The sequence below is a fragment of the Thalassophryne amazonica genome, chromosome 2 (genome assembly GCF_902500255.1).
Source record: "Thalassophryne amazonica chromosome 2, fThaAma1.1, whole genome shotgun sequence".
Classification (NCBI taxonomy): domain Eukaryota; kingdom Metazoa; phylum Chordata; class Actinopteri; order Batrachoidiformes; family Batrachoididae; genus Thalassophryne; species Thalassophryne amazonica.
Genome location: NC_047104.1, coordinates 41,335,440 through 41,349,925, shown reverse-complemented (window position 1 = coordinate 41,349,925; position 14,486 = coordinate 41,335,440). Strand labels below are relative to the sequence as shown.

Genomic DNA, 14,486 nt, shown 5'->3' with positions numbered 1-14,486 from the left:
ATCTTTGCAGCATCTCTGCAACCATCCACCAATCAGGCCTATATGGTAGAGTGGTCAGACGGAAGACAATCCTTAGTAAAAGGCACATGGCAGCCCACCTGGAGTTTGCCAAAAAGCACCTGAAGGACTCTCAGACCATGAGAAACAAAATTCTCTGGTCTGATGAAGTAAAGATGGAACACTTTGCTGTGAATGTCAGGCGTCACGTTTGGAGGAAACCAGGCACCATCCCTACAGTGAAGCATGGTGGTGGCAGCATCATGCTGTGGGGATATTTTTCAGTGACAGAAACTGAGAGGCTCGTCAGGATCCCCATCCAACCCTGATGGAGCTTAAGAGGTGCTGCAAAGACGAATGGGGAAAACTGCCCAAAGATAGGTTCGCCAAGCTTGTGGTACCATATTCAAGAAGACTTAAGGCTGTAATTGCTACTGAAGGTGCATCAACAAAGTTTTGCACAAATGGAGTGAATACTTAATTTGATGTGATTTTAGTTTTTTTTTCATTTTTAATAAATTTGCAAAAAAAAAAAACCCCAAAAACATAGATCGGAAGGAGCTTGTCCTAAAGTCTCGGTCCTGGAACTGAGAAAGCCCGGTCACCCCAATGTTTCAGGTTCAATCTGGAGACCTCCAACAGACAGAGACTGGATGACCTCAGAACCCTGCCTTGGTCACGAAGCACCAATAACTCATTCAAATATGGTGGCCCATGACCATGAAGTACTTTGAAAACAAATATTACAATTTAAATTTAATTCAACAGTGGATGGCAAGCCAGTGCAGAAAGTAGAGGATAGGGGTAATATGCTAACTTCTGTGAGCGTTAGTTAAGAGGCAGTCTTCAGCATTTTGCACCAGCTGCAGATGATTCATCACAGACTGAGAAACGCCAGTATAAAGCACATTGCAGTCGTTGAGTCTAGAGCTGATAAAAGCATGAATAGCTTTTTCAATGTCCAAGTGGCTAAGAAAAGGTTTGACTTTTGTTAAAAGGTGAAACTGAAATAGAGAGATCTGACTACTGTGTTAATTTGTCTGTCAAATTTTAAAACACTGCCAAATGTTACCCCAAGATTCTTAGCAGCAGTTTTAAAATCAGAAGGCATCATGCAAAACCCAGGCTTTTCTCTATCCCTAAAAACAATGCAATCAGTCTTTTCTTCATTTAAGTGCAAGATGTTTGATGACAACCACTGTTTGATATCAGCAATACAATCCATAACAGTTTGTTGTGCTCCACCCTTGCATTATGGACAGTGTGGTATTTGTCATTACAAGAAGAACTGCACTTCTTTAGCTCTTTTCCATCTAGCAGATGCCAATCGTGCTTTGCAATGATGCCTCACATTTACTTCCTCAGCAAAGGCCGGTATCCATTTTTATAGCTGGGTGGACTGAGACTGCAGATTGTCTTATCCATAAATATCACTGTGGACAGGCACTTTAAGCAGGTGTTGGCAGGAATGAATAGCTTGGCTTTAAGCCCTGCCAAAGCTATTTAATTATTAATATACTGCCAACAAATTAATAAAAATGCTGGAAAAATGCTTCTCAACTGCTCATAATTGCATTTTGAACACTCAGTGCAAAAATCTTGTAAATTTATTACATGCTTTTTAGAAAAAGACATGCCGTGTTTTATGCAGAATCACCTTTTACTGGTCAAAGCCAACTAATAAATGTCAGCGAACAGCTAAAATATCACTTCTGTATTTCCTTCTGCCCGGTGATGAGCCTGTTAGGGATTCAATGAATATTCTGACTGCTGTGTGTGCAAAGCAGATAAAAGTAGCTCTCGCTGCGGGACCTAATTTTGTGCATCTAGCTGGAGGTTCACATCTGAAAGTAAGTGAACTTTGCGACTCCTGTCTTGTTAAAATGGCTTGATGGTCAAAGTGAGTCTAAATTAGAGTGTAGTTAAGCTTTAAACAAGACAAGGGCACCTATAACTGTTTTAAACAATGATAATTTAAAAAAAAGAGAGCCAGAATTCATATCTACACAAACGTGTGATAGTTCTTGCTCTTGACCTCGACCACTCTGCCAGCTACAGACAGACAAATGCTGCTGATTGCCTAACCTGCTAATTGTTGGTAATTATTTCATTTAAAAATGTGAGAAATACCCTGTTTTGGCCCTTGTGAATGCATGTGCTTTATTGCACTTGCTCACCTGGAATGAAGCTCAGTACTGCCATTGTTGTATTTGCTGCCTCTCTCCCACATGCCATAGTCAGGCACCCTATAGGCTCTTTCCACACAGAACACCAGGTTCTGGACGAAGGAAACCTGAATACATCAAGCAGAGAATGGTACAGTGCGCTGTGAGCGGCTGCAATGTGCACAGATGCAAACAAATGGTGGAAATATAGCAAAACTATTCAAAAGGCATTTTCACAGGAAAGGTTGCAAAATTGGCCTTTCCTCAACATTGACCAAGGGAGCAGATAAAGGCATTTTTGCAAGTCAAGAATGCATTATATTATCACTGAAAATATTAAAAGGCTCAGTGCCCTACAGACAGCACAGTACTAAGGAGGCATGTACCAACATTGGTGCTATTATTTTCAGTTCAAATGAAAGCGAGTGCCCAAAATGTACTGCATGCACGTGTAGGTATGGGACACTGATTGGCTTATTCGTCAGATTCAACCATTTTCAGCTACTAGCCTTTGTTGGGACATTGTGGAGATTTGCAAATCCACACATTTTTGTAAAATGCATGCAACAGACAATCAGGAAATGGATGATTCCATTTTCCCAGAAGACACCGTCACAAAGATTATATTAATAACACATGATGCTGTCATGCTTTAACATCCTGCAGGGCAGCAAGGTCACCCTGCTCAAGCCAGCACATGTCCAGGCCCGTTTGAAGTTCACCAGTGACCACCTGGATGATACAGAGGAGGCATGGAAGAAGGTCATGTGGTCAGATGAGACCAGAATAGAGCTTTTTGGAATCAACTCCACTTACCATGTATAGAGGATGAGAACAACCCCAAGAAAACCATCCCAACTGTGAAGCATGGGGGTGGAAACATCATATTCTGGGGGTGCTCTTCTGCAAAGGGGACAGGACGACTGCACCGTATTGAAGGGAGGATGGATGGGGTCATGTATTGCGAGATTTTGGCAAACAACCTCCTTCCCTCAGTAAGAGCATTGAAGATGGGTCGTGGCTGGGTCTTCCAGCATGACATTGACCCCAAACACACAGCCAGGGCAACTAAGGAGGGGCTCCGTAAGAAGCATTTCAAGGTCCTGGAGTGGCCTGGCCAGTCTCCAGACCTGAACTCAATAGAAAATCTTTGGAGGGAGCTGACACTCCAAACCTGAAAGATCTAGAGAAGATCTGTATGGAGGAGTGGACCAAAATCCCTGCTGCAGTGTGTGCAAACCTGATGAAAAACTACAGGAAACTGTAATTGCAAACAAAGGCTATTGTACCAAATATTAACATTGATTTCCACAGGTGTTCAAATACTTATTTGCAGCAGTAACATACAAATAAATTATTAAAAAAAAAAAATCATACATTGTGATTTCCAGATTTTTTTTTTTAGATTATGTCTCTCACAGTGGACATGCAGGGTGTTCAAATACTTATTTTCCTCACTGTATAACCCACACCTTTTTTCTGTATTACCAGCTCTTTACTTCGGGACTTTTGTGCATTGTTGTAGTGTACTTTTTATCACTAACATTTATTCTTTTATTATTACAGGGCTTTTTTTCAGTGCTTTGCTGGATTAGTGGTTAGCACTGCTGTCTCACAGCAAGAAGGTTCTGAGATCGCTATTATTCAAATTTCAAATTATTATTTAAATTTCATATGTGTTGTGGAACTTTGCAGACCTTTTTTGTGTTTGGGTGCACTGTGAATTTGCAGCAGTGATGTACTCAAATTATTCTTTCATGTGCTGGAGGTTATATTTGAACTCTCTGTTTGTACACATTTATTGAACCTGCAAGACTTTTTTGATACAGCTACATGTTGAACTGATGCAAAAGTTTTTTGTTTTTTTTTTGTTTTTTTTACATTTATAAATTTCTGCATTTGCTAATGCTGTTGCGCCATCGCAGAACTGTAGTGTATTTGATCTGGTAGTTTTCCTGGGTGGAATGCACAATGGGAAGAGGTTGCTAAGTGCACAAAACAAACAAAGGAACACTGCCACACCACACCACATGGCATTAAAACATGGCTTAATGCACACTCCCCTGATGAGTTCTAAAGTGCTGGAACTCTTCTCAACAGCATCTTCTTTACCTTCATCTTTTCCCACTTCTATCAACATTGCTGAAGAATGCATTTCTCTCACCACACATGGTTTTTGCAAAAGTTACACAATCGAATAGTGTTCCTGATGCCAATTCGCTGTATTTATCTAGGCTTGAGACTGGCACCAAGTTTGGCTTCTTTGCAGAATTTCTCTTTCTCTTTGACACATTGAAATATAAAGCAGCCATCTCCAGCTCATAAATGAGGGCATGCTTGTACAATCATGAGCAGAGCTTTTAATTCATTTTACTTAGGCTGTTGAGAATTTAGCTTGGCACTGAAACGGTTTTCACACGTCCAGTGATTCCCAGCTCTCTCCTTACTCCATTTTGTCGCAGCTGGGTGACTGCACCATTCTGACAGATGGCTCTGCTGTACCGTCCTGCTGGGACACCTACTTTGACAGTTATACAAGGCTGATCCACCTGCTGGGATGTTGGAAATCTCTGGTGCTGGAGTTTGTGGTGGCTAATCTGCCAGTCAGCTGGACCACCAAATTTGAGTGAGATTGCAAAGGTGGTGATGTGGCTTAGGGTGGGAAAAGCTATGGATATCTGTGCCATTGGGGCTGACGTTCTTCAAGGAGGTGGATCTTTGCTTTCATCTGGGAAACTGTATCACCTCATCATGTTAGAAGAAGGCAGTTGTTATGCCTCTTCAGACAGGACAGAGTGATCTCTATCTCAGCATAGACATTAATGTCTCAGAGACCTTAACTTTTCAGGTCATGACACGCCTGGAAAGAGCTTATGGACTACTTTAGTCACTGGACATGTTTGGCGATGCTGAAAATAGTATAGTTGTAAACATGGATGCTTACAAGCAACCTAAGATGAAGATGGATAATGGACATATCACTTGGGTGTGGCAGAGAGATGGCTATTTCCAGAATGTAGCGACAGACCGATTGGTTGCTATCTGAGAATCCAGGGCAGTTCCACAGTGTAGTGGATGCATGAAGAGTGAGAACACCACATACTCCCAGACCTGACCTCCTGAAGGGAGTCTGTGAAGACAATCAGCCTATATGAAATCCTGTCTTTGGCCTCATGCTGTCTTTCATCCCAGTAGATATGCATTTCCTTTATAATCCTTCTTGTTGCTCTGTAACATCCATCTTCCTTTTGCCATTATGCGGTCCTTTCCATGCCTCCCTCTTTGCGCATTCTATAACTCAACTTTTCAAAACACGTTTCTTGTTCATATCCACAAAGTCTGGCTCTTCCAGTCTCTCTCAAGCCAGGTAAAACTGAAAACAAGCCAGCATGGTTGTCAGGAAGGCAGTCCTAGTATGGTATTTGAGAATTCTCTGACAGCACTCCAGTCCAGTCCGTGTTGAAGTGGAGCCACCTGCTTGTTGGGCTAGCTCCTTCCCTGGGAGTCCACTCTCTCTTGTAGGGTTTTCTTCAGGCCTTTGTTAATGTAACAAAAAAGTCGAATTGTGGAAAGCCACGGCAGTCCCTTGATTGTTTTATCAATCAGTAACCCAACACTCCTGATTTCCAGTTTGTACACACAGCAATAGTGCAGAAGTCAGAAACAGAATATCTTTAACTGTCACTGCACAAGTATAACGAAATGGGGGAATTGGAAGAATCTGCATTTCTGATCAACATACATCTGCAAAACGAAGAAACTAAAAGGGAAAGCAATAAAGCATGTGATGACTTAAAGGTCTTAAATCATTCAGAAGACCTGAAAGCAGCAGTTTGAGTGATGGAAGCTTTAATGTAAAACAACAAAGCAAGGGAGAAAAAACAGAGATGACAAATAAAAGGAGAGAGCAGGAGAAAGAACCTGTGTGGTACTTAAATGGGCCAGTCAGGGAAGCAGGACAAGGAAAGAGGGAGTTAAGAAAGAGAGAAGTGTTTGCTGGCTCTGTTATTTCTGGCTTTATGAGTGAAGTGATTAACGAGGGCAAGTTCTTAGTATCTTAATGGTATCTTAATGAATGTGACTGCCCACCAACCAAACGAGGCTCTCCGTCTCCCTGCCACAAAGCTACAAGCCAGATCTGCTTGTTATGGAGGAGGCTTGCACATGTAGAGCACGCTATATGCATTTTATGCATTTGTGTGTTTACCCATGTCGCTGCAATCAAACAGTTTTATGTGTGTTTTATTTATTGGGGTTTTTTGGTGGTGGTGGTGGTGGGGGGGCACTTGGAAACACCTGCAATAAGCAAAAAGAACTTCAATACACACGTTTGGCTGTCTCCTCTCACAGGAAACGAGTTACATTTCTATATCACCTGAAAATAAATAAATAAATGAATGAATAAAAATGCTGCAATGCAGCTTCCAGCTCAGTCAAGTAAATGCCAACAGACTTCACAAGTAGTGACAGCTTGTAGCAAACAAATAACCAATACTGCAGTAAGGTGATTGCTGCATTTCCAACAGCAATCGCTCTCAACAGTCTGACGGGGTCTGACATACATTAGTACAATGATGTTGGAAATTTAGAGTGGCCCCTTTTTGCCTCTTAATTACATAAACCAATAAGCACTGCTTAAATTCGCACAGTTACTGCTGCAAAAACAGGCATGCTGGCGTGAACACGTTATTCGCGCCTTCAGGATGGAGAAATGACAGGAAATGAGAGATTATTACTGTTTTCTGTAAAAAAAACTGTAGTGTCTGTCCTAAATAATTGGCAACATCATGTTTTACCAGGCCTCTGCTTTCTTAAAATAAGCCCAATCTCATAAACAAATGGAATATTTTTTTTACCAGCAGTACAAATTTCACAACTCTACAGCGTTAAACAAAGTGGGAAATGAGCAGACTATAAAAACTAACTGAATTAATGAAGTTCTAACTGGGCCGAGAAATAAATAACCAGTGCATGTAAATGTAAGACACATCGCCTTGTTTATTTTTAAAGGGTGAGGCAAAGAGGAACAAACAAACAACACCAGACAGGCACGTAAAAAGTAAACGAAACCATTGAAAACACATTTTCATTAACAGCCTAAGGTTTTGTATGCTGACAAATACACTGATACAATTCCTGTGAGAACTTTTAAGCTGACTAAATGATTTTTTTCGCTTCTTATTCAAAGTCAACTCAGTGGCTCAGCAAATGTGAGCTAAGCAATAAAAGTGAGATAATGTACCTGGCTATTACAACTCAAGCTGCATTAAACTGCTGGAGGATGTCCTCTGAGAGCTAAAGTACAGTATATCTAACTGGTGCTACAAACTCTCACGTCTCCCTTTAACTGCATCAATTTTTAATTTACCGATCTAAAACTACATGATTTTAAGGGTAAAAATGTGATTACCATCTATCAGGTGATTGATGCTGAACATCAAGTGTATCATGACAATCATAAATACATGGACAGTTTCCTAATGGTAAAGGGATGTTACCATCAAACATTTAGGCCACCACTTCCTAAAAACGCTCTTGCAAAGATTAAATTACCACATTACGGATATTATTTCATGCATTATATTTGAAATTACCAGTAGTACAGTTCTCAAAACCTCACAGTATTAGGCCAAACTATTAAGCCCACAAAGGCTCTGACTTTCACCAATCATTGATAACGTCCAAACAAAGGCGTTGTAGTTTTCCTGTCCACCAGCAATATCCTATGAATTGTACCTCCACTTAAAGAGTTCAGATGCAAAGACCTGTAAGTCCAAAACCAGAAATTATTATTTGAGGCCAACATGCACGTAGCTGCTGAGGTCATTAAGAATGTGCAAAATATGAAAGAATTTGCACTCATTTTCTTTTTAGTTACTGGATGTTTGCATTTTCTAATGTGTTTTTCTGTGAATTCACATTTCCTATTGCATTTCTCCCCATTGAAAAAAAAATGGGCTAATAGCATTTTGGATGTAAATTCTTCACTTGTACACCCATGGGTGTGTTGTCTAAAAATGCGGAGTGATTTTGAGGAGAAATGAGGAGATTTTTTTTTTTTTTAGCTATTTGCAGGAAACAAAATTCTGATACACTTTACACTGAGGGCTCAGTGTGTATACAGTGTGCTTTACAAACAGGACAGTGCATTCTTCATCAAAAACAGCATTTTTGATGTTACCCCACAAATTTATTAGATTAAGGTCCTGGGATTAGGCTGACCACTCTATAACATTAATCCTGTTGGTCTGGAACCAAAATGCTGCCAACTTACTGATGTGTTTGGGGTTATTGTTTTGTTGAAATACCAATTTCAAGGGCATTTCCTCTTTGGTATAAGGCAACATGACCTCTTCAAATATTATGATGCATTCAAACTGATCCATGATCTCTGGTATGTGATAAATAGGCCCAACGCCATAGTATGAGAAACATCCCCATATCATGATCATGCTTCAGTGTCTTCACAGTGTACTGTGGCTTGAATTCAGTTTTTGGAGGTTATGTAGGCCCAAGACCTAAAAAGAACAACCATGCGTTCATCAGTCCACAAAATGCTGCGCCATTTCTCTTTAAGCCAGTCAGTGCATTCTTTGGCAAAATGTAACCTCTTCAGTACATTTTTTCAACAGTTTTTTCAACAATGGGACTTTGTGGGAGCTTCTTGTCCATAGCTTGGTTTCACATAGTCATCTTCTAATTATTACAGTACTCAGAGGTAATTTTAGACCTTCTCTGATCACCCTGGAGCTGATCATTGGCTGAGTCTTTGCCATTCTGGCTATCCTTCTTCTCCAATAAAATGGTGGTTTTCCATTTTCTTCCACATCCTTCTGGTTTTGGTTGCCATTTTAAAGCATTTGAGATAATTTTACGTGAGAAGCCTATCATTTTCTGCACTTCTTTAGATGCCTTCCCTTCCCTAATCAATTTTTTCATCAAAGTACACTGTTCTTCTGAACAATGTCTGGAATAACTATTTTTTTTCACAACATCCAGCATGTACAACATTTGGTGCCTTCATCCTTAAATAAGGGCCACCGGTAAGGGTGTAATAAGGTCACAGAAAGAGCTAGAGTGTCGCGCTCATAGAGTGCAAACCTCCACCAACACTAGTTTCCAATTCCACAAAATTTTACCTTGGAAAACATTTTCACAGTCAAAGTCCTATTAGAATTGTGTTTTCATAAGGTAAAATATAATACAAAATATAGATCAAAATGGCTTTTCAATGTTAAAATCAAATATCGTCTAAATCCGCAATACAGATTAGATGTGGATCAAACTTAGTCTATTCATTGAGTGCCAATTTATACCTCATTGTCACAAATGACAGTGATTGAGGCACTTTTGATTGAGAAATAACACAAAATGTACACCAAATGGGCTTTTCAATATTAAATTCAAATGTCCACAAAATCTACAATACAGATTAGATCCAGATCAAACTTTGTCAGGTGATAGTGAGTGCCAGTGTGCACCTCACCTTCAAATATGAGAGTGATTGGGGCATGTTTGATTCAGATATAATGTAAAATATACATTGGGTTGTCAATGTTAAATTTAAATGGCAACAAAATCTGTAATCCGGATCAGAGCCGGATCAAACATTGTCAGTCGATAAAGGATACCATCCTACATAATGCTCTCAAATATGAAAGAAACTTTTTGACAGTTATAGTTTTATGAGAATTCTTTCAATGTTAAAGGATAGGGATTTTTTTTAATATTCCAAGATTTTTGCTGACTTTGACCTTTGAGTTTAAAAATTGAAACAGTTCTTGCCTATCATGATATGAATCCTCTATTTATGTGGCAAACGCAACCTGGTTAGCCAGTCAGAAAGGTATATCACATATGTCATCTGTCAGAAACAGACCTGGTGCACATCTGAAGTGAAGGAGAACAAAATATGTTTTTAAAACTTGCTCCACTGCAATCATCATGGTAACAGTGAGTGATAACAGATGCTGCCTGTTATGACTACACTGGAACTGAGCTCATTAAATAGAGCAAGACTGACATGCACTGTTGATGATCTGAGTGAATAAATACACTTGCTGCACGCTTATAATGAAGCAGAGAATTACTGTGCTTCTATAAATGTGCACCATGACTCTGCTGAATCAGAAGCACTGAATAGTTGCTCACTCCACAGATATGAAATGAAGCAAGAGGAAAAATCTGTCCATAGAGTAAAATTGTACAAGTCTTAACACCAACACTGATATGAATTTGATAATGATCTCGGTTGAAGATCATTTAACTGCCCAGTCCTAATTATAGATATATGAATAAAATACTAATCACATTAAAAAAAACTACACTTGCATTCAATGTTAACAAAAAAAAAAAAAAAGAAGTGGTTTGGGGTGGTTGAAAACATTAGTCAAAGACGACCTGTATAATGTTCAGAATCAAGAAGCCCAACAGTCATATATATAGGGGTCTTATTTACCTCATCAGTGTTGTAAATGATCTGTAGACCAGAGCAGATCATCTCCACCAGGTAGAGCAGAAACAGAGAAACTGCATCAATCTGCAGCAGAGAGAGAGGAAACAGCAGAACAAATAAGATTCTCTCTGAGAACATTTGTTTCCAAATATGTCAGTGAAGTTCTCTTTACATTTTCAATAAGTGTGTACACAGAGCTGTTAGCTATTAATCCACTTGCATTATCAGTAATTCACTTTACTCAATAAGTCTTGCAGAGGAGAATTCAGAATTTATGCACAAGGTATTTTACATTTGAATATCAGGTATCCAGTAGTAGTTTCCCTCTCAGTCTTCTACCTGCCTGTACTGGCTACTCAAATTAAATGCTGATCCAATCGAAATGCTACACATTTAACTGACCTCTGTCAATACAATTGTTGACAGAGTAATAATTTACTTTAGTTCCAGTTTCATGCATATTCATCTTCAAAAATGTGTCAATTTTCCAACTGCTTATGCATGTGAAGCAGAGGAAAGGAAGAAGATTTTTTTCAGGGTGTTTTGCTGTGACACTCAAAAAGAAAACATCTCACTGAGCGATCAACTGGCAAGTTTGTTCATCCTCTTGTGCAATCATGTTTCAGTTGTACTTACGAGTAACATCCAAATCTTTTAATGATCCCTCCCTGGCCTGAGGTAATGAAATTCTTCTGATTACTATAATTTCTTAATTTGGAGGAGATGTACATCATTCTCATTTATAAGCCGAGTGTCTCCATGTTGGTGGCCAACTTCTTATCCCACTCAGCTACCTGCGCTACTTGTACATACTGTACAATCAAAAAGCTTTCAAACCCCTTCATATTTGTTTTTCTGAAACTATGTTTTCAAATATATTCATATATTTATCCTTCGTGGAAAACTGCTTTTTGCAGACTCCAACCGAGAGTTGGTATTTCATGTGTATTTTACCGACAGGCTTCCATCTGTCCACTCCACCACAAAATGCAGATCACCAGAGTGCTGCAGTCATGGCTGCCATTCTGGAAGTGATTCTGGAAGCGATTCTCTGAAGCTCAGCCAGAGTGACCATCAGATTACTGGTCACATATCTTCTCCCCCAGTTGCTCAGTTTGACTGGGATGCCAGCTGGAGCTGTGGTTATGTTACTGAGTTTTGCAGACAAACTTTATTACATGACATTTCAGCAACAGTTCATCAGAGGCTAAAGCCCAGATGTGATCGTTTTGTTGTTTGTAAGTCCGTCTTTGCTCCACTTCACAATGAAGCGGTGTGTGGTGATGCAACAGGCAAAAGTTGCACTTTGCTCATTATATGTGTGCACTTACAACACAACACAATACTGTCTGTATTTCCCAGAGACTGATGGAAATAAAAGTCCAAGTCATATTCAGTGACATGGAAATTGAATTTAAACAGCATCATTTTAGATATATTAATTTAAAGAAGCCTGATTTTTCTTTTTTTATTTGATGTATTACAAAATTTGAATGTGTAAAAGCTCAAGGGTACACAAACTTTTTGGCAGCACTGTATTTCATTTCAAGTTTGAGTAACTCGCTATGGATGCAGTATAAATACAATGAATCACTCGGGTGGTTCAGCAAATACAACCACAATCATGGGGAAAACTGCTGACTTAACAGTTGTCCAGATGACACTCAGTGACACCCTCCACAAGGAGGACAAGACACAGAAGGTCACTGCTGAAAGGCCCAACTTAATCAAAGCATATTCATGGAAAGTTGGCTGGAAGAGAAAAGTGTGGTAGAAAAAGATGCACAAGCAGCAGGAATGAAAACATACTTAAGACCATCAAGCAAAGCTGAGTCAAGAACTTGAGGGAGCTTCATAAGAAGTGGATTGAAGCTGGAGTCAGTGCACCAAGAGCAGCTGCACACACATCCAGGAAATGGGCTCCAGGTATTGCATTCTTAGTGTCAAGCCACTCCTGAACCTGAGACAATGTCAGTGGTCCAAAGTCAGCTAGATGAAAGGAAATTTGCATTTAATTTGGAAATCAAGGTGTAGGAAGCACAGAGAGGCACATAATCAAAGTTGCTTGAAGTCCAGTGTGAATTTTCTGGTCAGTGATAGTTTATGGTGCCATGTCCTGTGCTGGTGTTGGTCCACTGTGTTTTATCAAGTCCAAAGTCACCACAGCCACCTACCAAGAGATTTTAGAGCACTTCATGCTTCATATGCTGACAAGCTTTACTTTTCCAGCATGACTTGGAACCTGCCCACACTGGCAAAAACACTAGCAAATGGTTTGTGACCCTGGTATGACTGGACTTGATTGGCCAGCCAACTTGCCATATATGTACAGACAAGCTGGAGGCTGCTATGAAGGCCATATATATACAGTGAGGAAAATAAGTATTTAAATACTCTGCGATATTGCAAGTTCTCCCACTTAAAAATCATGGAGGGGTCTGAAATTTTCATCTTAGGTCCACGTCCACTGTGAGAGACATGACCTAAAAAAAATCCGGAAATCACAATGTATGATTTTTTAATACTTTATTTGTATGTTACTGCTGCAAATAACTATGTGAAGACCTACCAACCAGCAAGAGTTCTGGCTCACACAGACCTGTTAATTTTTCTTTAAGAAGCCCTCTTATTCTGCACTCTTTACCTGTATTAACTGCACCTGTTTGAACTTGTTACCTGTATAAAAGACACCTGTTCAAACACTCAATCAATCACACTCCAACCTGTCCACCATAGCCAAGACCAAAGAGCTGTCTAAGGACACCAGGGACAAAACTGTAGACCTGCACATGGCTGGGATGGACTACAGGACAACAGGCAAGCAGCTTGGTAGAAGACAACAACTGTTATGATTATTTATTAGAAAGTGGAAGAAACACAAGATGACTGTCAATCTCCCTCGGTCTGGGATTCCATGCAAGATCTCACTTTGTGGGGTAAGCATGATTCTGAGAAAGCTCAGAACTACACAGGAGGTCCTGGTCAATGACCTGAAGAGAGCTGGGACCACAGTCACAAAGATTACATTAGTAACACATGATGCTGTCATGGTTTAAAATCCTGCAGGGCAGCAAGGTCCCCCTGCTCAAGCCAGCACATGTCCAGGCCCATTTGAAGTTCACCAGTGACCATCTGGATGATCCAAAGGAGGCATGGGAGAAGGTCATGTGGTCAAATGAAACCAGAATAGAGCTTTTTGGAATCAACTGCACTTACCATGTTTAGAGGATGAGCACAACCCCAAGAAAACCATCCCAACCGTGAAGCATGGGGGTGGAAACATCATACTCTGGGGGTGCTCTTCTGCAAAGGGGACAGGGCGGCTGCACCGTATTGAAGGGAGGATGGATGGGGTCATGTACTGTAAGATTTTGGCAAAGAACCTCCTTCCCTCAGTAAGAGCATTGAAGATGGTCATGGCTGGGTCTTCCAGCATGACAATGACCTCAAACACACAGCCAGGGAAACTAAGGAGGGGCTCCGTAAGAAGCATTTCAAGGTCCTGGAGTGGCCTGGCCAGTCTCCAGACCTCAACTCAATAGAAAATCTTTGGAGGGAGCTGAAACTCCAAACCTGAAAGATCTAGAGAAGATATGTATGGAGGAGTGGACCAAAATCCCTGTTGCAGTGTGTGAAAAACTGGTGAAAAACTACAGGAAACATTTGACCTCTGTAATTGCAAACAAAGGCTACTGTACCAAATATTAACACTGATTTTCACAGGTGTTCAAATACTTATTTGCAGCAATAACATACAAATAAATTATTAAAAAAAAATCATACATTGTGATTTCCGCATTTTTTTGGTTTCGATTATGTCTCTCACAGTGGACATGCACCTAAGATGAAAATTTCAGACCCCTCCATGA

General features: G+C 40.1%; 1 protein-coding gene across 4 annotated transcripts in view; it reads right to left on the bottom strand.

The window, feature by feature from the left end:
- phkb (phosphorylase kinase, beta) overlaps positions 1–14,486 on the bottom strand; it is a 318,068-nt gene that overhangs the window by 191,711 nt on the left and 111,871 nt on the right. For all 4 annotated transcript variants that reach the window (XM_034185351.1, XM_034185355.1, XM_034185336.1 and 1 more), the window contains 2 exons: positions 10,621–10,701; positions 2,175–2,290 (listed from right to left, as the gene is read on the bottom strand). In XM_034185351.1, coding sequence (XP_034041242.1) covers positions 2,175–2,290; positions 10,621–10,701 — 197 coding nt within the window. The remainder of the gene's footprint in view (positions 1–2,174; positions 2,291–10,620; positions 10,702–14,486) is intronic.